Source organism: Poromitra crassiceps, assembly GCF_964638095.1.
Source record: "Poromitra crassiceps genome assembly, chromosome: 6".
Lineage (NCBI taxonomy): Eukaryota > Metazoa > Chordata > Actinopteri > Beryciformes > Melamphaidae > Poromitra > Poromitra crassiceps.
Window position 1 is genome coordinate 13,120,549 of NC_139627.1, and position 22,500 is coordinate 13,143,048.

Here is a 22,500-nt window from a genome sequence, read left to right on the forward strand (position 1 = left end):
CTGCCGAGATGTACAACTGCCGAGATGTACCACTGCCGGGAGGTACCACTGCCGGGGCCCGGGAGGTACCACTGCCAGGAGGTACCACTGCCGGGGTGTAGGTGTTGGTAGGTGAGTGCTTTTACCTCTCCACTACCCAGACGCCCTGTGCCTCATGTTCTACACATTCCCCTGTAATTCAGCCTGGAATGTTTGCTGTCTTTGGAGCTCCACTAGAATTTAAAATATATTTCTGTGGGTTTGAACAAAAGCTTGTCTGTGAAACATCTTTATAATGATGGCCACACACAAGGACCTTACGGTAGAAGTGGTAGGGTGTGTATGTGCGTGCGTGCGTGCGTGTGTGTGACACGTGTGTGTGTGTGTGTGACGTGCGTGTGTGTGTGTGTGTGTGTGTGTGTGTGTGAGTGTGACACGTGCGTGTGTGTGTGTGTGTGTGTGTGTGTGACACGTGCGTGTGTGTGTCTGTGTGTGTGTGTGTGTGTGTGTTACCTCCTGTACGGTCAGTTCGTAGGGATAGACCTCCAGCTTGCCGTCAGTCAGAGCGACGATGATGCTGGATGACCTGGTGGTCTGAGTCTTCATCTGCTCCCACACCTGAGCAACAACACGTCAGACAGACACACAGGGGGCAGTGTTTCAAATAAACAAACAAGACAAACAGGCTCAGACAAAGGAAAAGAAAGAAGAAGAAAAAAAGAATACATACGTCTTTGACATTTAGCATTTTAACGTGGTGCTACCAGCCACATAAGGCTTGTACAAGATATTGTCCATGGGATCTTACGCAAGGGGTCCATGGGAAACCAGCCAGGCAAGCCGTCTATCAGCCCTAACCTCAGTTACTAGTCATTCTTAACCTCAGTCACTAGTCATTCTTAACCTCAGTCACTAGTCATTCTTAACCTCAGTCACTAGTCATTCTTAACCTCAGTCACTAGTCATTCTTAACCTCAGTCACTAGTCATTCTTAACCTCAGTCACTAGTCATTCTTAACCTCAGTCACTAGTCATTCTTAACCTCAGTCACTAGTCATTCTTAACCTCAGTCACAAGTCATTCTTAACCTCAGTCACAAGTCATTCTTAACCTCAGTCACTAGTCATTCTTAACCTCAGTCACAAGTCATTCTTAACCTCAGTTACTAGTCATTCTTAACCTCAGTCACTAGTCATTCTTAACCTCAGTCACAAGTCATTCTTAACCTCAGTTACTAGTCATTCTTAACCTCAGTCACTAGTCATTCTTAACCTCAGTCACTAGTCATTATTAACCTCAGTCACTAGTCATTCTTAACCTCGTCAAAGTAGGCCAAAAAGGGCCTTCTAAATCTTTGTTCACACCGAGATATTTATCTTTCTCCCTGTCGCTCGATTCAACCCTTTGGAATCGCTCTGTCGCCGTGTTTAAATCGCTCGTCAACAGGCACAAGAATTGATGGACATCTGGGGGCTATAACGTTACGCAATGTCATGATGTTTGTCCACTACAAGCTAAGCCTATCAGCGTGCTCCTAACGCGAGCTTGTGTATCTATACCGGTAGTACAAACTTCACTTCATGTCAGCCTGTCAGTCTGTCAATGCGGTTTGTTGCCACACTAATAAACCAGCGGTTTGTTCCAAGCCAGTGTGATCCTTGACTCACACGGCAGCCAATCAGCGTTGAGCAGCAAGCGACTTTTGCCAGCGAAATTTCGCTCGAGTTGGGATATTTCATCTCGGCCGACGAGCGATTCGTTATCGCTCGGACGCCCAGCGATTTTTCTCCCGGGCGAATATACGCTCAATCGCTCGTTTGCATTGACTTTGTACGCAAACTCGATGCCAGCGAAAAACTTTAAGAGGTCGGTGTGAACGCACCTTAAGCGAGTTGGCTCTCAGGAACCTCTGTCTCTCCATCTGTATAACAGAGATCAGCCACACCTGAAAAGAAGGTGAGGAGGAGGAGGACTTCCATTCCTTCAGAATGAGTCTTTTGGCGACAGCTGTCCCCAGTGTCGAGAGATTGCTGCACGGCTGTAGGGAAGTTCAGAGAAGACTCAGAGCAGCCGAAGATGGCGAGTTCTACAAAGAGTGCTTCTGTCAAGGGTCCAGAGGGGTCTGTCCCCATAGTGAGAAGCTCTCGGTCCGTATGATCATTTTTATTTACCCTTTATTTAACCAGATAAAGGCTTGAGATAAAAGAACTATTTATTTCGAGCAACACCTGGCCAAAAATAAAATAAATAAATAAAAGCACTGATATACAGTATACTGTATACTTCCTGCAAAGCAATCAGCATGTTATGGCTCAGATCAAGAAACAGGAAGTGGCGTTCACACCAAAGTGTCGTACCGCTTTCATGCCTTCATGCATGTACGTTTCACCTGCGGGTTTGATCTGGCTCAGTTGCTTCAAACCCTCCTCTATCTGCGACCTGCAGGGGGAGACAGACAGCACTGTCTGACACTGCAGCTTAAAGAGACAGACAGACGGAGAGACAGACAGACATACAGACAGACAGACAGAGAGACAGACAGACAGACAGACAGACAGACAGACAGACAGACAGACAGACAGACAGACAGAGAGGCAGACAGAGAGACAGACAGACAGACAGAGAGACAGACAGACAGACAGACAGAGAGACAGACAGACAGACAGACAGACAGACAGAGAGAGAGAGAGACAGACAGACAGACAGACAGACAGACAGACAGACAGACAGACAGAGAAGTGGAAGATGGTACCTGTCTCCAGTTAGTGGCAGGATTACAGCTGCTCTGGATGAAAAGACAATGTAGGAAACCCTCATCCTAGGACTGGAACACACACACACACACACACACACACACACACACACACACACACACACACACACACACACACACACACACACAGGCAGAGTGGAGTGTGTGAATCTGACCTGCCTCACAAAGGCCAACAGAGGTGATTGTGTATGTGCTCGAGAGATCAAAGCTTGTAACTGGTTTGGGATTTCATATCAACGTGATTTATTGATCAGCCTAATACCTAAAATACACTACAAGAGTTGCCCTCCGATTTGACATAGGATTTCCAGTTGGGCTCAGTCTGTCTTTGTTGACTCTAGTCTGCAGTTGTTGTGGGCAGTTGTTATAGCAGCAAAATCTGTTAGTGTATTATGGTTACACATTTCTAATCATCAAGTGTAAACTACCTCCCGACTCCAGTCAGAGCCAGTCGGAGCCACAACGATTATATCAAACATGTTTGAATTTCTCTTGTAGTGTAAACTGGTTCAACGACCCGACTCAACTCAACTCAACTCACACGTGCATGTGGAATCCCCTCAATATCCAATGAAAAACTAGGAGGCAATGAGCCAAAAGCTGTCAAATAACAATATATATTTCTGATACCGAGGCACACGTGAATGAGGGAAGCAAAGACGCTATGCCAGTTGCTCACGGTTAAGTGAGAAAGAATAAAACCGAAACGAATTTCAAAATAAAAGTATACCATTGCAACCGTTTTGTGTGTGATCCGAAATACCCTAAAGAACTTGTTCAAAAACTTTGTTCGGTACGTCCATTTCTGATTCAGTTTCCGCTGCTTGTTTCCTGTCTAGGGCGGGATCTAGGCCGGAAACAGGCCGAGTGACAAAATCCCTTGTAAACGGAGGCCAGGCTCTTTCTCGCTGAGAAGAGCCTGGTGACGCGAGGTTACCCTAACCGTGACAGTGTCCATGTCTACAGAGACACTGCGTAACGCGTCATCATTCAGAAACCACGCCCAAGACGGGGGAAAACAGAAAGCCCCCCTCCATTCCTGGCGTTCTCCTATGTCACGTGCATGGTTGCGTGTTGCAGAAAAAGATTGTATATACGGAAGATGAACACTTCAAATTACTTCCTTGACAGCTAGATCCACATTTTTCTTCTCGCCAATTCTCAATGGCTTCCTTGTTTTGCTCAGGAGTACAACAAAACTTTAACTGGCGATTTTTTACATTTGTTGTCTGCGCAGCTTTTAACACAACAGCTTTTAGCTAGGTTTAATTCAAGGAAAATGACGCTGGTGTGTGGAAATGAACGGAGCCTTTCCCCCGTGATGGGCGTGGCCTATTTCATGCAGTGTCTCTATACCAGTGAAGGTGTAAACCTCTCTGTTGTGGTCTCCACGAACATCTGTGCTGGGTGTGCTGCTCCTATATTTAGTAGCCGGTTATTAAGACTAAAAATATCTCACTCACACACGCACGCACGCACGCACACGCACACACACACACACACATGCACACATGCACACACACGCACACACACACCCTCCTTTCCGTCTGCAGAGGTATTTTGTAGCAGTTGGTGGTCCAACATGAGGTCTGCTGCCTGAAATAGAAAGGCCTTTTCCCCTTTTGTTTGTATTGCAATTAAAATACTGATACTGTGTAAACAGCCTGACAAATGATTGACTAATTACTTGGGCAAGTTACTTTCAAAATGTAATATATTAGTTACTTAGTAAGTAATATGTTACTTTACACTATCACTGTCTGTGTAGAGTTACTTGTTACTTATTACACTACTTTTGCATTACTTCCACCAAAATAGCAGCAGTAGCAGAATGACATCGCCGCCCCGGATCCATCCCGAAAAATAATTTTAAACCATCTTGAAGTCAGTGTAAACCGTCCAAAATTCTACATGTTATCCTTTTCCTTTGTTGTTATTGTCATCTACAGTATAGTGGTTATTTGCATAAAAACACACAATTTGATTAGGAAATTATTATATCTTTATTTCAATATTTGCTTTGATAAAAACTAAATTTAACTCAATTTGTAACTTCTGTTAGGCTACTTGACAAAGTACTGGTATAATATTACTGAAATCCTAATCTTTCGAGACAGACTTTTGACTTCGAATCTGTCGACAGGCTCCGTCAAAAGGGGTGTAACAGCGCTCGCAAGCATGCTGCGCTTTACCCGATCAAAATGAAGTGAACGTGACCGGTGTGCAGTCAAAACGTACCACTTTCAGCGTGTAGCAAGTTACTACTTGCTAGCAACGAGCTAGAGTTGTTGTTGTTGTTTCATAGCGACGGAGGGATTTGAGAGCGACACCCAGGGAGCGGAAAATGAAATGCATAAATGGTCACAGAGCCGGTCGGTTGGAGCCAATGGCAGATCTTGCAGGGAGCGGAAACTATTTTCTTCCGCTTCCGACCGCGCCTCTTGAGTTCCTGTTGCACCACATTGAAACGGGGCTGCTGCCCCCAGAGGTTAGAGATTAAAAAAAATAAATACAGATGGGTTCCTAGATTTCTGAAATCCTAATGGTAATAAGTTATATTACTGAGTTACTGCTAAAAGTAATATATTACATGCAATATGATACTTTTGTAATGAGTTACCCCCAACACTGCTAATGACTACTGTAGCTGGTTCAATAGAATAGAATAGAATAGAATAGAAGAGCATCAAGACTCCAGTTTACCTGACAAACCTGTAGGTGAGCTGCTCCACAAACCCGTAGATCTCGCCCCAGTGCTCCGACACACTGCCTGACCTGCAGAGACAAATCACACGCACCCACACACACAGCCTGCAGCAACTCCATATCACAATGAAACGTCCTAGATATTAAATTGATACTGGACTCTTAATTTCTTCTGACTTGACTTGAGACTGACTTGAGAGTTGGGGACTCAGCAAAAAGTCAATTCTTCTGCACGCTAAATAACAGAGAATCACCTCTCAGTTTATTCTGTTATTGTCGGTTAAAATTTGAAAGTATCTTTTTGCGTTTATTCTGTTATTGTCGGTTAATATTGAAAGTATTTTGCTTTCCCTAACCCTTAAAGGAACACTCCGCCCATTTTCAACCAGCTTTGTATCATTAGAACATCAGTAGTATATCAGAAAACTGTAAACGGTTTTGAAGTCTGTCATTTAATTTGACAGTTATTGAGTGTTAAAGCGTGGACCAGTGACATCACTGGTCCACACTAACTCAAATTAATAACTCATTAACTCAAATCAACTCTTAATAACTGTCAAACTAGATGAATGATGAATAGTTTGACAGTTATTGAGAGTTGATTTGAGTTCATTAGTTATTAATTTGAGTTAGTGTGGACCAGTGATGTCACTGGTCCACACTTTAACACTCAATAACTGTCAAATTAAATGACAGACTTCAAAACCGTTTACAGTTTTCTGATATACTACTGATGTTCTAATGATACAAAGCTGGTTGAAAATGGGCGGAGTGTTCCTTTAATAACAGAATACACTGAGAATAGATGATCTCTGGAGGCAGACGACTCACACTCGCCCCTGTTCGTAATAGAAAACATCAGAATAAAGCTGTCAAACATGTAGCTAGCAGCAGGGGAGCATGCACAACTAAACACAGCCATAAATGGATACATTGAGGAGCGACTCAAAGACAGCTCTCCACTGACACAAAGTAGCTAGCCTGCAAAGGTTTTATATTGGGAAAGGGAATGGATTAAAAACAATATTTCTCTCTCTCTCTCTCTCTCTCTCTCTCTCTCTCTCTCTCTCTCTCTCTCTCTCTCTCTCTCTCTCTCTCTCTCTCTCTCTCTCTCTCTCTCCCTCTCTCTCCCTCTCTCTCCCACACACACACACACACACACACACACACACTCACCCACCCACCTGTCTAAAACAAAGTAAATATCAAACGCTCCGTCGCAGGAGGGGTCGTCGCCTTCACACAGCGATGACTTCACACAGACACTGAGGAGGAAGAGCAGGACTCTGCGCCAGATCCGATCCATAATCAATCAAACAACCAATCAAACAACGCATCGACAGAAAGAGTCACAGCGGGACAGTAGAGTTCCTTCAGTCTGCTGTCAGTAGACATGTTAAAAACAGCATCACTCAGTCAGTCTGCCCGGGCGGGTGGCGGCGGGTGGAAACAGTGCTGCTGGAGAAGAGCAACAATAAGCACTTCCGGTGACCATTTTTCAGAGTAAAAGAACCTTTTTGCACAAGCATAGAGCACACAGAAGCCTTTGGAAAATGATAAATTTGCACATTAAAACAATAAACCAAGCATTTAAATAAAGCCATACAATACAAATTATGTTTCTGTATAACAATAATTGTTTTAATAACATTGAGAACATTCTTCTCAGTATCTAAATGGGTAGGTAAATGCTGTTCACTGGACTGCATAGCCTTTACAAATTGGACACTGGACAGGTGCGTGTTCAAAGTGGCAGCTTGCCAAACATAGCCTAGCCTATGCACACGCTCAGGAAGACCTCCACTATGACATCATATTGTCAGCTAAGCTCGGGAGGAGTAAAAAAAAACATGGCAGGCCGTCAAACCCACCCAGAGGTTACTCATAGTGACATTTTCTTACAAATATTGGACACTGTAGGCCTACACCCCTGTGTCGAAAGTGGCAGCACAAACGATAGGCTATATTGCACACACAACATACTGTGACCACACCACACATAAATGGTTGATAATGAAATAAGCGGGGCGGGGCGCACGCAGCAGCTGCTGCAGGCAGGGTCAAGTTGGATAGAATAGTACACACACAATGTCCATTCAAAAAACCTTAAATTAAACAATAAAAGTCCTGGCAAAGGGAAAATCAGATCATAATAACAGTTTAATAATAATAATAATAATAATAATAATAATAATAATAATAATAATAATAATAATAGGCTAATTGGAGAGCTGTCTGGGTGTCTGTCTGTCTGTCCGGGGTTGCTTCGATCGTTTCCAACATTTGCCAACACTTTTCAGGGGTCTGGCATGAATCTGGTGCAGGGGGGGAACTGAAAACATTTGTCCACACTACAGCGATGTTTTATGTTGACCAATCCCAGCTCATGCTACATGTATTGTGATTTTAGTATTTTTAGATTACTTTTGGTTTTCTTTCTTTTGATTGTTTTTGGTTCTATTGAGATTTGTTACATGTGTTATATGTCTTATGTCATGTACAGTATGTTGTGTGTGGACCGCAGGAAGAGTAGCTGCTACCTCAGTGGCAGCTAATGGGAAACCGAATAAACGAATATGATAATAATTATATAAAATAATAAGAATTACCGATGATGACAGCTCTGGTAACGACTTGTGACATGACACCACTGATGACATCACAATTGAAGTCCTAGACATTGTGACATCACTGATGGCTCGACTGACATCACCGATGACATCAGAATTGAGGTTATAGACAGCGGATAGATGCCACCACAGGCCGAGAGATAAGGAGGACACGACAGAGAATCCGAGGAGCCTGGAATGGAAAACCCAGAAGCAAGCAGAATGAAGCGAGCAGCTGCCAAACATCTCATAGAGCGCTATTACCATCAATTAACTGAGGGCTGTGGAAATGACTCGTGCTCTAACGTATGGTGTGCCTCATCAATGGGCTTCCACCGCATGGACAACAACGCCACAGCGGTCAAGGCCCTGGAGCTGTACAAGGTCAATGCCAAAGTGTGTGACCCCCATCCCTCAAAGAAAGGCACTACTACCTTGGCATACCTTGAGAGCAGTGCTCACAACAACTCAGCCTGCAGCAACAGGAAAATGAACCATAAAGATGTCCATTCTGTAAGGGATGATTTCAAAGATGTGATTTACCTGACAGAGGAGAAAGTGTATGAGATCTTGGACATCTGTGGAGAGAAGGAGGATTATTCCCCTCTGACCCGAGTAATAGGGCGAGTGTTCTCCAGTGCCGAGGGTCTGGTGCAGAGCTTCCGGAGGTCCAAACCTCACACCAAGGAGGAGCTTAATTCCCTCCAAGGTAAGGACGAGGATGAGAAGCAGGCAGCCGTTTGTTCTACCACAGCTATGGAGGAGGACTCCCCTGCTTCCTCTTCCACATCAAGGCTCGGCGAGAGCTCGTTGGGGAACAATGATACCCAAAAGCTGGGCCCTGATGAGGTGTCAGTGGACATTGAAGCAGTGCGGCGGGTCTACGAGTGCCTGCTATCCAACGAGAAGATCGAAGTGGCCTTGCTGAATGCACTAGTCTACTTGTCGCCCAACGTAGAGTGCGACCTGACGTACCACAACATGTACTCACGAGACCCACACTACCTAAACCTGTTTGTCATAGTGATGGAGAACAGCAACCTCCACAGCCCAGAGTACCTGGAGATCGCCCTTCCACAGTTCTGCAAGGCCTTGAGCAAGCTGCCATTGTCCACCTTGGCCAGGCTGGTGCGCCTGTGGTCTCACTACAGCGCTGATCAGATCAGGCGCATGATGGAGACCTTCCAGCAGCTCATCACGTATAAGGTGATCAGCAACGTGTTCAACAGCTGCAACCTGGTCAACGACGATGACGCAGTGGTAGCGGCCACCAAGTGCTTGAAGATCGTCCACTATGCAAACTTGCTGGGTGGTGACCTGGACCCAGAACAAAATGAGGAAGAGGACGAGGAGCCCATCCCAGAATCCAGTGAGCTGGCCCTGCGGGAGCTGCTCGGTGAGGAACAGTGCAAAAAGAAGGGGCCGCGAGTGGACCCGCTGGAGACGGAGCTGGGTGTCCGCACCAACGACTGCCGCCGGCCACTCATCCCCTTTGAGGAGTTTGTCAATGAGCCTCTCAACGAGGTGCTGGAGATGGGCAATGACTACAGCTTCTTCAAAGTGGAGACAAAAAACAAGTTCTCCTTCATGACCTGTCCCTTCATCCTCAATGCCGTCACCAAGAACCTCGGCCTGTATTATGACAACCGCAAGCGCATGCACAGCGAAAGCTGTATGACCGTGCTCTACAGCTTGTTGCAGGGACAGCAGCTCAACCCCTACCTGAGGCTCAAAGTGCGCCGAGACCACATCATTGACGATGCCTTGGTCAGGCTGGAAATGATAGCGATGGAGGATCCTGCACACTTAAAGAAGCAGCTATATGTGGAGTTTGAAGGAGAGCAAGGTGTCGATGAAGGAGGTGTTTCCAAAGAGTTCTTTCAGCTTGTGGTGGAGGAGATCTTCAACCCAGATATTGGCATGTTCACATACGATGAGGGTACCAAACTTTTCTGGTTCAACGCCTCCTCATTTGAGAATGAGGGCCAGTACACGCTGATCGGCATCGTTCTGGGCCTGGCCATCTACAACAACTGCATCCTGGACGTCCACTTTCCCATGGTGGTCTATAGAAAGCTGATGGGCAAGAAGGGAACTTTCAAAGACCTGGCTGACTCCAACCCGGTCCTGTACCAGAGTCTGAAGGAGCTGCTGGAGTATGAGGGCAACGTGGAGGAGGACATGATGATCACCTTCCAGATCTCCCAAACAGACCTTTTTGGGAACCCACTCATGTATGACTTGAGGGAAAATGGGGACAAGATCCCAGTCACAAATGACAACAGAAAGGAGTTTGTGGCTCAGTATGCAGAGTATATGCTGAACAAAAGTGTGGAGAAGCAGTTTAAGGCCTTCAGGAGAGGCTTCCACATGGTCACAAATGAGTCGCCGTTGAAGTATCTATTCCGGCAAGAGGAGATTGAGCTCCTGATTTGTGGAAGCAGGAACCTAGACTTCGTGGCACTCGAAGAAGCGACAGAATACGATGGTGGTTACAACAGGGATTCTCAGATCATCAAGGAGTTTTGGGAGACATTGCACTCATTTGGCGAGGAGCAGAAGTGTCTGTTCCTGCAGTTCACGACCGGCACTGACCGGGCACCCGTGGGTGGGCTGGGCAAGCTGAAGATGATCATCATCAGGAATGGCACGGACGTCGACAGGTTACCCACGTCCCACACTTGCTTTAATGTGCTAATGTTGCCCGAGTACAGCAGCAAGGAGAAGCTGAGAGAGAGGCTGCTGAAAGCCATCACCTATGCCAAAGGCTTTGGCATGCTCTGAGCCCAAGACACTGCAAAAGGGCCTTTATCTAAACGCCCTTAAAGTGATAATATGGAAGATTTCAGTTTTGTTCTCTTGGGTGACACCTATTGGTGATTAGTGGTAATTGCAGGTGAAATCCAAACAGTCTTATTATGTGACATTACTCAGTTTGTTCGGCCATAGTAACCACCCGTAATGCTAGCAGAGACCGGAAAAAAGGAGCTTGTTATCCTACTTCACACAAGAGTTGTCAGGAACCTACAGTAACCTGCAGAGTGAGTCTATTGTGTTAGCTCCGCCCACCCTGTGAACCTACAGTAACCTACAGAGTGAGTCTATTGTGTTAGCTCCGCCCACTCTGTGAACCTACAGTAACCTGCAGAGTGAGTCTATTGTGTTAGCTCCGCCCACCCTGTGAACCTACAGTAACCTGCAGAGTGAGTCTATTGTGTTAGCTCCGCCCACCCTGTGAACCTACAGTAACCTGCAGAGTGAGTCTATTGTGTTAGCTCCGCCCACCCTGTGAACCTACAGTAACCTACAGAGTGAGTCTATTGAGTTAGCTCCGCCCACCCTATGTCACCACAGACACCAAGTTCATAAATGCTGCAATACTGAAAATGCAAAGGCTTCCATCAATGGGCCATACGCTCAATCACCATTGTGTTAACTCACTATCAGATACATAGTGACTTAACAGACATTTATTTACATGAAAATCTTCTGTATTATCACTTTAACGATGACAAAACCACACAACATAAAAAGGAGGAACCAGTAAAAAATGAAAGAGAAGAGATGGTTCAAATGATAGAGAGCTCTAGTAGTCCTTGGACTGTGCAGGCGTGTAAGCACAGAGACCTCATACCATGCCCCCCCCATCTCTTTTGTTTCTATGTGCAGAGAGCATTTTCCCCCTTATGTATTTTTTTAACGTTTTAAATTGCTTATTTTCCATTCCTGCCTACTGTGATAGGTGGGGAGGGATGGATCGTGATTAAATAATTAGAATTGGAAGAACAATGCATAAACAAATATCAAACTCCACCTATGTCCATGTAGTCCGAAACTCCTGTCCACAGTTGTCACAGTTTTAGACAGTATATTTTGACTAGTATTTGACAGTCTTATAGTAGTGGTTCTCAAATGGGGATCCGGAGACCCCCAGGGGTCCTTGTGGGGGTTCCAGGGGGTCCCCAGGCAAAAGAGGAGTAATTTATTTTAGCTATAATTTCATTCATAAGTAACACAGTGACTATTTTGGTCATGGGTTTTATCCACTTTCTGTAATAAAACATCTAATGCATCAATCTTATCATATGGGGGACCGTGGGACAAAATCCTATGAAATGGGGGTCCGTGGTCAAATCTTTTGTCAGTTTAGGGGTCCTTAATGTGAAAAAATTTGAGAACCACTGGTTTATAGTATAGTATAGTTGATAGTATTTAGACAGTATTGTTTGACTAGTATTTGGTTACTTCAAAACAACACATTTTTCTCCTTTAACACTAGAACTCCCAGAATTCTATACTAGAACTCCCAAGGCAGTAATTCTGCCATACATTATTTGCATATAATTTCAATAATCAATATAAAATCTAAGAATAAATGGATCTGTAATGTTAGGATAGGTAATACATATCAGGAAACACAAATGTAAATTCTAATGAATGTGCAAATGTATTAGTTCATCACAACCACAGAACCAGCTATAACTAGAAAACTGCACACGGTGGAGTGCAGATCTCCGCCAGGACCGCGTTTTCCCCCAAGCTGACCCATAGACCATGTGAGTGACGAGACATCGCCTGAATACAATGTGTTAGTGAGTGTTGTCATACTGAGATGCTATTGTAAATCATATATTGATTATATGATTATATATGTATTATATATTATATGTTATATATATTATGATTATATATAACAACACTGCACTCCATCCGGTTCCAAGTCAATTGGATGAACGGTTCTCAAGATAAACCACTTTTTGTGTTGCCAGTAGGTGGCGTTATGCCGAATTGCATGGAATTCAGCTTCCTGCACTCCGTTGCGTCCCCCTAAGTGCACTCCCCGAGTTTGAAGTTGATGGGACGAACGGTTCTCAAGATAAACCACTTTTTGTGTTGCCAGTAGGTGGCGCTGTGCCGAATTGCACGAAATTTGGCACTGCAGTGTCGAGTTCCCATCAGCGCACTCCCCAAATTTGAAGTCGATCAGATGAACGGTTGTTGAGATAAGTTGTTGAGATGTAAAAAAAAATGTTGTTGCCAGTAGGTGGCGCTATGACGAATTGCACAAAAACAGGTCACTGCACTCCGTCACGTACTCCTTAGCATACTCCCAAAGTTTGAAGTCGATCTGATCAACGGTTCTCGAGATACGCGAAGGCAAAGCTAGAGGAAAGGAGGAACACACAGACAGACGCACAGATGCACAAACCCTAACCCAACAAAAAAATATCTTGCAATTTGACAGCGCCACCTACTGGCAACACAAAAAGTGGTTTATCTTGAGAACCGTTCATCCGATTGACTTCAACCTTGGGGAGTGTGCTGCTGGGAACTCGACGTAGTGCAGTGCTGAATTTCTTGCAATTTGACAGCGCCACCTACTGGCAACACAAAAAGCAGTTTATCTTGAGAAACATTCGTCCGATTGACTTCAAACTTGGGGAGTTTGCTGCTCGGACCCGGATGGAGTGCGGTGCCGCATTTCATGCAATTTGGACTTAAACATAGTCATAGTGCCACATACTGGCAACACAAAAAGCGGTTTACTGTATCTCGAGAACCATTCATCCGATCGACTTCAAACTTGGCGGGTGCGTTGCTGGGTGTATCACAGTGCCCTGCATTTTATAACGGTTGACAGATTTCTTACGCATCGTTATATTTTATTTGAAAAGGTGGGCTGGCCCTCTCTGATGGCTCGAAGGGAGCAACACCGTCTTTGATTTATTTATAAAGCCCTGATTGGGAAGCTTCCTTCATACCTGTCCTCGCTCTTCAGTCTGAGTGACACTTGCTATCGAACACGGTCTCAATCACACATAAGACTGTTTGTACCACGTGTGAGGACTGAGCTAGGAAGGACTGCCTTTTCCTCTTACGCCCCTGACAAATGGAACATGCTCCAGAACACTTTAAAACTGGACTTATTAGTCTCCTTAGAATGTTTAGAGTAGGCTACTCCTTGAGGGTACCCTGCACAATGAATGCTCTTGTTTTGACTGACGTATTTTTACCTCCTATTTTTGTTTGTTTTACCTGTTGTCTATAAACATGCAACTGCTGTAAATGTTCTTATTGTAACAGGGCTCCCTTGAAAATGAGAACGTGCTCTCAAGGGCCTATCCCTGTATAAATAAAGGTTCCCAGCGAAGCATTTTTAGGTTGAAAAGACATTTAAAAAACGTTTAGGGTCAAGGTTGAAAAAACGCGCAAGAAAGGTTCAAGAGTGAAAGTTTTTTCACCGACTATTTGCAGACGTTAAACGTTCACATTTAGACCATATTTCACCATGATCTTAAATTAAAAATGCAGCATTGCACACGGGATTCAAACCACTTTCTCCCAAATTCAAGCCTCTGCGCTCTATGGACTGACTTACTTACTATATGTAGTGAGCCGGGCACATATGATATACTCTATCTCGCACACAACTTGTAGACTACACGATTGTACGATACCACAGACTGAGCGATCGGAAGGACAGGTTATTTTATGTGATGTGTACGAGACTATTATATTATGTAACAGACTAAAATGATGTGTGCGTCTAGTCTCTATGGCTTCAGAGGTTAACTTCATTTAACACCAGCAAATCAGGGGGTACACAGAGCCTCGTATAGCGTGCCCAGAGCACCTCGTTCCGCACTTGGTGCAGACCGGTGCAGACTTGCTTTGGTCTAGTCAGTCACAGCTAGTAGCTAGTGACTACTTGCGCATGCGCGTTGCTGCAGGAACTCAATTCATTATTTTATAGACCTAATCAGCGGGATGTTTACATTTACTTCCGGGTACCCCTGGGTCCACACATTATAATGGCGGTGAACGGCACAAACTGACGTGTTGAAGACAAAAACAGACAAAGAAGACAAAAATGGTTCGTCCGTGTTGTGTTGTTGTTTAATATCATTCATAACAACACTTTCACTAACGTTAGTGGAGACCAGACTAGCTAATTTACCTGTTGGACCAGACCAGAGTAGACTTGAAGCTAAATTAAATTAACGTGGCGTCAGTAGCTCTTTCTCGCCGAGAAGAGCCTGGTGACGCGAGGTTAGTAGCTCTGTCTGTAACGTTAACAAGTCTGCAAAAAAACAGCGAGTTTGACAGACAAACAAACGTTATTAGCTAGCTAACACTACATCAAACAAACACAGAAGAAAGGCTAGATACGTCGGACAAGCATGTTTACCAACCGTTTAACCATTTAAATTGAAAGTAGTCGGCCGAAAACAGCGAGAGGGTTTGACAGCATTTATTTGACAACACGCACATTTAAACCTGCCGCCTTCCCCAAATGGTACCCGGAAGTAAATTTGTTTACATGGTGACGTCACGGTGATTTGGTCTATAGTATTGCGCTAGTCCTGGAAGCTTTTTGCTGGCACCACATAGCCAATATAGTCCCATATTTATGATATTTCATGTGACATAAGATGCGTTGAAATGTAGTTTTCATGTAGACCAGATTTCAACACTGTTACACAATAAATTGGACAAATGCCAATTCACACACTATCAATATTGTCTATATTCCAACTTCCAAGCTACAACAAATGTTCTAATAATATGATTAACCAAATTGTGTTTTTTGACACGTTGACGTTGTAACCGCATTTTAGCCGGTTGAAAAGAGGGTGAAATTAGGTCTTAGACGTTCAAACCCAATATCACCCAGATTTAAACTAAAAACCAATGTTGAAAAAACGTTTTGTGCTCGCTGGGTTAAATACAAATAAATAAAGATCCTCCATGTTAAAACTAAGTGGAATTGCTGTAGGCCTAGTTCATTTTTAATTCCCAACTTCAAGCAACACATAATGAATAAAAGCCAATATTCATTTATTTGTTTATTTGAAAGAAAAAATATATTTCTCTTTTCACAAAGACCTTCAGTACAAGTACCCTGACAGGTGACACAGAAAAGGATACACAAAAAGTGTTGAAAAAAAGCATACACGACAAAAGTAAAAAATGAAAATGAAAACATACAAATGAACTTTAACATAAAAAAAGTAGCTTTTAGTTGTATTTCAAGGTGATCGTGTCACATTCAACTCATCACAGAAGAGTTGAGGAAGTTTGAGGTCCATGTTTGTATTGAAGCTGAAACAGCACATACGGTATATCTCCGTTAGTGTCTCACACAGACTCAAAATACTCACTCACAACACATTAGCTTACGTTTTACCCACACAGAGCAAGCCAACCAGCAACAAGCTCATGGTGAAACCTCAGGGAGAAAAACAAACATGATTAACATTTTTACCTTCTGATACAAAATACAAAATACAACTTAATACTGTATAGAATGAATGCTATTTCACAATACAAAAAACCCCACTGATGGACATGAAGTGCATTTGGTTTACCTCACACGATTAGCATTAGCATGACAATGTAGATCTGGTTTGCTGTCATTTGTGCAATTTTGCGCCAACAATACGCAAGTGAAGTGCACACATCACAAAATATGAGACAAAAGTTGGAGACACTCATCACAGCTGGAGCTTTCTTCAACACTCATTCATTTAATAACCTCTTGTCTCAAATTTACCCTCGATTATGTTTTCTCTTTCAAAAAAATGGGGGGAAAGGCAGTAAATGAGATTTTACCAATGCTGTTAATGAAAATATGTGATGCAGGCCACCAGTGATGACAGTGTCTCCAAAATGTGTTTAGAATGTGGGCCTAGGTCCATGTTTTGACTTATGATGTGCGACAGTGAGTTATCAAGCACTGCATGAGACGACGATGCAGCAAAACTAATTCTAATAGCAGCGGGTAGCTCGGTAGTTATAATACAAGTCAATGTTAACCAGCCCAGTGGAGCTCTGTATCTCTCTGTGGTTTTGACTGATCTCACACACGAGATATGTGTAGTAGGCCTATGCAGAGAGCGAGCACAGTGAGAAGCTATCCATGGTTTAAGGCTCCATAATTATTTCATTCAGAGACTAAACCCAGACTAGATCATTCCAGAATATGTCCCATTGTAGACAAAAAATAGCATAGAGGACTACACACTAATGGTCACACATTCCCTATGAGCCACGTCTAGCGCCATCAAGGAGGTCCAGATGCTCGACTTTAGTAGATACGGTAGCTAGTGTGCTAATCATTTCCAGATGCATTCACAACAAGATAGCTAGTTGGCTAAATGCTAAAGATGAGCTAGTTAACAAGCGGACTTTAAACACTAAATCAATCAGATCAGTGATTAAATGATCAGCTCCCAGCCAAAAACAGCACAGAAATTAAGTCATTTCAATTCTGCTGTATGTTCAGAAGCACAAGTTGTTCACAGCGACTGTGAAGACTTCCAATATGGCCGCCAGACAGTGCGTTACATGATATCACCTGAAATCCCAATACTGAGAAGACAGCAGGTTGCTATACCGCAGCGGTTCTCAAAGTGTGGGGGGAAGCGCGAGACAACTTCAGGGGAGGCGCAACGTGAGGGGGGGAAATCAGAGGGAAGAAAATGCACAGCCAACTTGGCCACGCTGCGCAATGGCTGCGGAGCCTCCACTGTGCGAATCAGCCGAGGGCGGAGCTCCCGCAGTCTCGCTGCTGCCTGTTGAGGCGAGTGAGGTGAGCTCAGGCTGTCAGAGGAGAGACCTACAGTTCCAGGGAGAAGGAAATTGTCATTTATTTAAATGCGTGTTTCACAAATCCGATCGCGGCAGTTCTTTGTATGTACACCAAACACATGCGCATGTTTTTGTATGTGTTGGGGAGCTATTTCCAATCAATTTTAGGACATTTATGGGGCTGGGGAACTGTGTGTCTGTGCTGGCCAGCCTGGCTGCAGATATATGCAGAGAACGCAACATTTACACTCAATCCCGCTAGTTAAAATAAAAATGAATAAAAACAAAATGATTAAAAGTCCTTCAGAGTGGATCAACATGTTTAAAATGTTTAAAAGAAGATATTTGAAAAAAGAAGGATAAAGACGTTTTAAAATCGTAAAGAATATAGGATAAAGATTTTTACAACATTTTTGGAACTCGTTTTTATGCCCAAGTGGAGCATACGACAATAATAGTAATCATGGAATCATGGGGGAGGGAGGTGCAGCTGTCTATATGTTCTTTGAGGGGAGGCTCACTCTCCCACACTTTGAAAACCCCTGCTATACTGCGAACCCACTATCCAGTGTAAGTCAATGGTTATTGGCTCATAGAGCGTTGCCAAATCCAGTCGTTCAGCCAATCAGAGTCGGGCTCCAGTCCAATCCAAATCCACTCAGAAGAACGGCGAAGATGTATTTTCTGCCGAGAAACTCCACTGGTGCAGACTCTTGTTCTAATTGTTGTTATTGACTCTATTTCTGCAATAACTGCACTTATAGGGCTGTCTAAACTCTATGAACGTTAGGTTGCTTCGGAAGCCGCCATTACTGTTTTGCCTGATTGGTCGGTCATGTTGTCAACAATGAGGCAGGTCCCTGATTGGCCTGTGGACTTTGTAATTTCTGGAAATGGCTGTGGGCAGGCTGGAGGCCAGACTGATCGGAAGAAGGAAACAGAATGTGAGGTCACCTGATCGGGGTGGTTTACCTGGCTAACTGTAGCCTACGCCTCAGAAAAAAAAACCCAGACAGGAATAACAATAATCCATAAACATTTGACTAGATTACCAGAGTTATTTCATATCCTGTTAGTGTAAGTGCTTCAGACAGAGCCAGCATTCACACAGAGCAGAGAGCATCCAGATCTGTGGTCTCTTCTTGGGAGTATACATAATTAGGATCTAAAGGTCAAAACTGATTTCAGTCAAGCCAGACATGGAGACTTATGGCTTCAGTAGGGTTCATTTGGCACTGGGTGACTTTCATCAGGGGCTTTCATTTGATTTGTAAACCGTTGACACCCCTCGAGATCTCTAAGGCCATTTCACATTCTTCTGTCAGGCTGTGGAAATATGAGCCCAGCTGTCCTGTAGTTCAGTGTTTGTCCAAGTCGGAGTCACGGGAATGTTAACATGTTATGGAGAAGTTGGTAGCTTTAAAATCACTGCTGTGTTGGAGGATCCTGTCTCTTACGAGCGATTCTCTCGATGCAGAAGGGAGGATCTGGAAAATAGAATGTAGAAAACTAGCATCGATATACCGGGTGGTTTGATTGTGTGTGTGTGTGTGTGTGTGTGTGTGTGTGTGTGTGTGTCTGTGTGTCTGTGTGTTTGTCTGTATGTATGTGTGTGTGTGTGTGTGTGTGTGTGTGTGTGTGTGTGTGTGTGTGTGTGTCTGTGTGTCTGTGTGTTTGTCTGTATGTGTGTGTGTGTGTGTGTGTGTGTGTGTGTGTGTGAGTGTGAGTGTGTGTGTGTACGCGCCCACCTGAGAGACCTGCGACTGTCTTTCTCCATGTTGTTCTCAGGTCCTTCACTCTCATATGAGGCCAGATGAAGCTCTGCAAGAGACAAAAGAAATAACAACCTTATTTATATACAGTAGCAGTTAATTAACTATTGGCTCATTTCCACCACATTTTACAGCCCTGCACAGCTCGTCACCACTCGGCTCTACTCGTTTCGACCCGAAGGATGTTTTGCTTCCACCCATTCCACCACTGCTCGATCCGCCCCCGCCCACAACTGGTCGTCATAGCGACCGCATATCTGCCCTCCGCCCATAGCCGAAGTAGGCTATAACATATAACGTTACAATTAAATCCATACACAGAACTTTTAAACTGTTTATGAAATACTGGTGCCTCTAAATGACTTACAGTGTACATGGGCAAATGTGACAATTGGCCAGGAGAATGGATATCACTTTGTTGTTAGTCAAACTCACATGCATGCGCTGCGGGAGGGACGGGGGTTGCACTACAGGGAGGAGTGAAGCCTCTACCCCGGCGGCCTCTCACCAGGCAAGACCACGGCTTCACCAAAGCCCCGCCTGCGGCCTAGCGCAGCCGACGCTGCACACAACTACAAGGGCTTCCTGAGGAGCGGATTTTTTCTCTCTCAAAACAATTGAAAACCACCGTCATGTTAAAGCTGAGTAAGGAGATCGATTTTATTTCACCAAAGCCGAAGGCAGCAACACAAAAGACTGATGGAAATAACAGAAGAGAAGGTAAGCCCCACTAAACTGACAGTCAGTAGATAGAGTAAACACGATTCTGCCTGACCAATCAGTCGTCTACAGTGTCTTCACGTCACCGTATGAACCCGGGTTCACAGCGCTGGAACCTCAACAGAGCAGGGACCAAAAGCAGCACGACTCAACCCCGACTCAACCCGGGCTGTCCACGTTTTTGATCGGTGGAATGAGACAAAAAAGCGAGACGAGCTGGGCGGGGCCGCGTTGATACCAGCGGTGGAAATGGGCCAATTGTACGTATTTATATACAGTAGCAGTTAAAGCACACAAAGTACTTATTTATATACAGAAGCAGTTAAAGCACACAAAGTACATATTTATATACAGTAGCAGTTAAAGCACACAAAGTACATATTTATATACAGTAGCAGTTAAAGCACACAAAGTACTTATTTATATACAGTAGCAGTTAAAGCACACAAAGTACTTATTTATATACAGTAGCAGTTAGAGCACACAAAGTACTTATTTATATACACTGTATATAAATAAGTACAGTATACAGTATACAGTAAGTATATACACTGTGTATATATACACTGTATATAAATAAGTACTTTGTGTGCTTTAACTGCTACTGTATATAAATATGTACTTTGTGTGCTTTAACTGCTACTGTATATAAATAAGTACTTTGTGTGCTTTAACTGCTACTGTATATAAATATGTACTTTGTGTGCTTTAACTGCTACTGTATATAAATATGTACTTTGTGTGCTTTAACTGCTACTGTATATTATACAGTAGCAGTTAAAGCACACAAAGTCATTTTCCAAAAACCAAATGACATACAAAAAAATGCTGCTGATGATATAAGTTAAGTTAATTTAAGTTAAGTTAAGTTAAGTTAAGTTTAAGTTAAGTTAGAGTGCTGACCGTCTTCGTTGAACACGGGCGAGGTGACGAGGTGCTGCAGGATGTGGCGGTCTCTGTCGAACGGACAAACCACCTGACGCCACACCAGGAACTCACTCACCTGCTTGGCCAGCTCCCACAGTTTCTGCTCACACCACAACAACAACAACAACAACAACAACAAACAGAAAGACACATTTAACAAGGGGGCGTGGTCAGCTCCCACAGATCCTGGCAACACAAACGGCAAAAAATAACACAAAGTAACATTTAACCCATTTGCGTGTATATCCCTCATTTGTGTGTGTATCCCTTTAAAGGAGAATTTCGTTTTTTTTTAACCTGGACCCATCTCCTGGCATTAATTATGATTCACTCCACCTTCGTTATTTCGAATCCCACATAGGTTACGCCAAACCCCACATAGGTTACGCTAAAACCACCACCGCAAAGCGTCCTCCTGTACTTGGCCAGTCGGCAGGAAAGTATCGCGGGACTTCACGAGACTTGGTGACCGAGATCACGTTTGAGGTAATTTGATCCCTGTGCGACTCCAGGAAACAGCCTTTGGCGAAATATCACTGTGGTGGTTCTTGAGGGATCAGATTATGACGATATTTGGCGAAAACGGGAATAAAAATAGCTATTTAGATGCAGGAAAGACAGGCTCACACTTGGCCCCAAGTCAGCTCCATTTTACAACTGACTTGGACGCTATTGATCTCAAAACAACGCTAGGACGGCCAGAAACGCCGCGGAGATCGCTAGGTGAGTGGCCAAATCATAATTAATGCCAGGAGATGGGTCCAGGTTAAAAAAAAACGAAATTCTCCTTTAAGACCGCAAACCGCGTGGTTCGCGGTCTTAAAGGGATACACACACAAATGCTGCATCAGGTATCAATGGGTTAAATAAGACCGTAGTTTAATACCCGTTCATTCTAAATGCAAAAGCAAATTGGCACCACAGCTAGAGCTGACGTGTCAGGTTTGTTTCTTTGCACCACAGCTAGAGCTGACGTGTCAGGTTTTGTTTCTTTGCACACAGCTAGAGCTGACGTGTCAGGTTTTGTTTCTTTGCACACAGCTAGAGCTGACGTGTCAGGTTTTGTTTCTTTGCACACAGCTAGAGCTGACGTGTCAGGTTTTGTTTCTTTGCACACAGCTAGAGCTGACGTGTCAGGTTTTGTTTCTTTGCACACAGCTAGAGCTGACGTGTCAGGTTTTGTTTCTTTGCACACAGCTAGAGCTGACGTGTCAGGTTTTGTTTCTTTGCACACAGCTAGAGCTGACGTGTCAGGTTTGTTTCTTTGCAAATGTAACAAAAAGATGATAAATTGGAGAGAAGAAAACAGACATGATAGAAGAGAAACTGATCGGAAAATAAAAACGTCTTGCCTGAAAAGGAAGAAATGAAAAACAAAGCATTGTGATGGAGAATGTGTTGCTCCTTTTAACCACAAGGGGGC

At 43.9% G+C, this 22,500-nt stretch overlaps 2 protein-coding genes and 1 pseudogene across 6 annotated transcripts in view; 1 reads left to right on the plus strand and 2 right to left on the minus strand.

The window, feature by feature from the left end:
* The window catches only part of LOC310777714 (anthrax toxin receptor 1-like), a gene marked incomplete at its 5' end in the record, with an annotated part of 43,537 nt that extends 36,773 nt beyond the window's left edge, over nt 1-6,764 (minus strand). The window contains 5 exons of the mRNA XM_083638088.1: nt 493-597; nt 2,337-2,418; nt 2,732-2,803; nt 5,456-5,527; nt 6,643-6,764. Of these exons, the coding sequence (XP_083494214.1) occupies nt 493-597; nt 2,337-2,418; nt 2,732-2,803; nt 5,456-5,527; nt 6,643-6,764 (453 nt within the window). The remainder of the gene's footprint in view (nt 1-492; nt 598-2,336; nt 2,419-2,731; nt 2,804-5,455; nt 5,528-6,642) is intronic.
* A 1,510-nt stretch (nt 6,765-8,274) lies between these two features.
* Nucleotides 8,275-10,851, plus strand: LOC310778472 (ubiquitin-protein ligase E3A-like; the record flags this gene model as incomplete). 4 transcript variants are annotated; one of them, XM_083638912.1, is made up of 2 exons in its annotated part: nt 8,275-10,370; nt 10,512-10,851. In XM_083638912.1, 2 exons carry the CDS (start codon nt 8,290-8,292, stop codon nt 10,849-10,851), a joined length of 2,421 nt encoding a protein of 806 aa, XP_083495038.1. The 4 variants fall into 4 exon arrangements, with proteins under 4 accessions (XP_083495038.1, XP_083495039.1, XP_083495037.1 ...); XM_083638913.1 differs by having other exon boundaries at nt 8,275-8,601; nt 9,847-10,851; XM_083638911.1 differs by having other exon boundaries at nt 8,290-10,191; nt 10,357-10,851.
* Nucleotides 10,852-19,111: 8,260 nt separating this feature from the next.
* LOC310777715 (ras-GEF domain-containing family member 1B-B-like) overlaps nt 19,112-22,500 on the minus strand; it is a 25,674-nt pseudogene continuing 22,285 nt past the window's right edge. Inside the window, exons 13-15 of the transcript XR_014554044.1 lie at nt 21,054-21,177; nt 19,407-19,479; nt 19,112-19,145 (exon numbers count right to left, since the gene is read on the minus strand). The product of XR_014554044.1 is annotated as a ras-GEF domain-containing family member 1B-B-like (transcript). The remainder of the gene's footprint in view (nt 19,146-19,406; nt 19,480-21,053; nt 21,178-22,500) is intronic.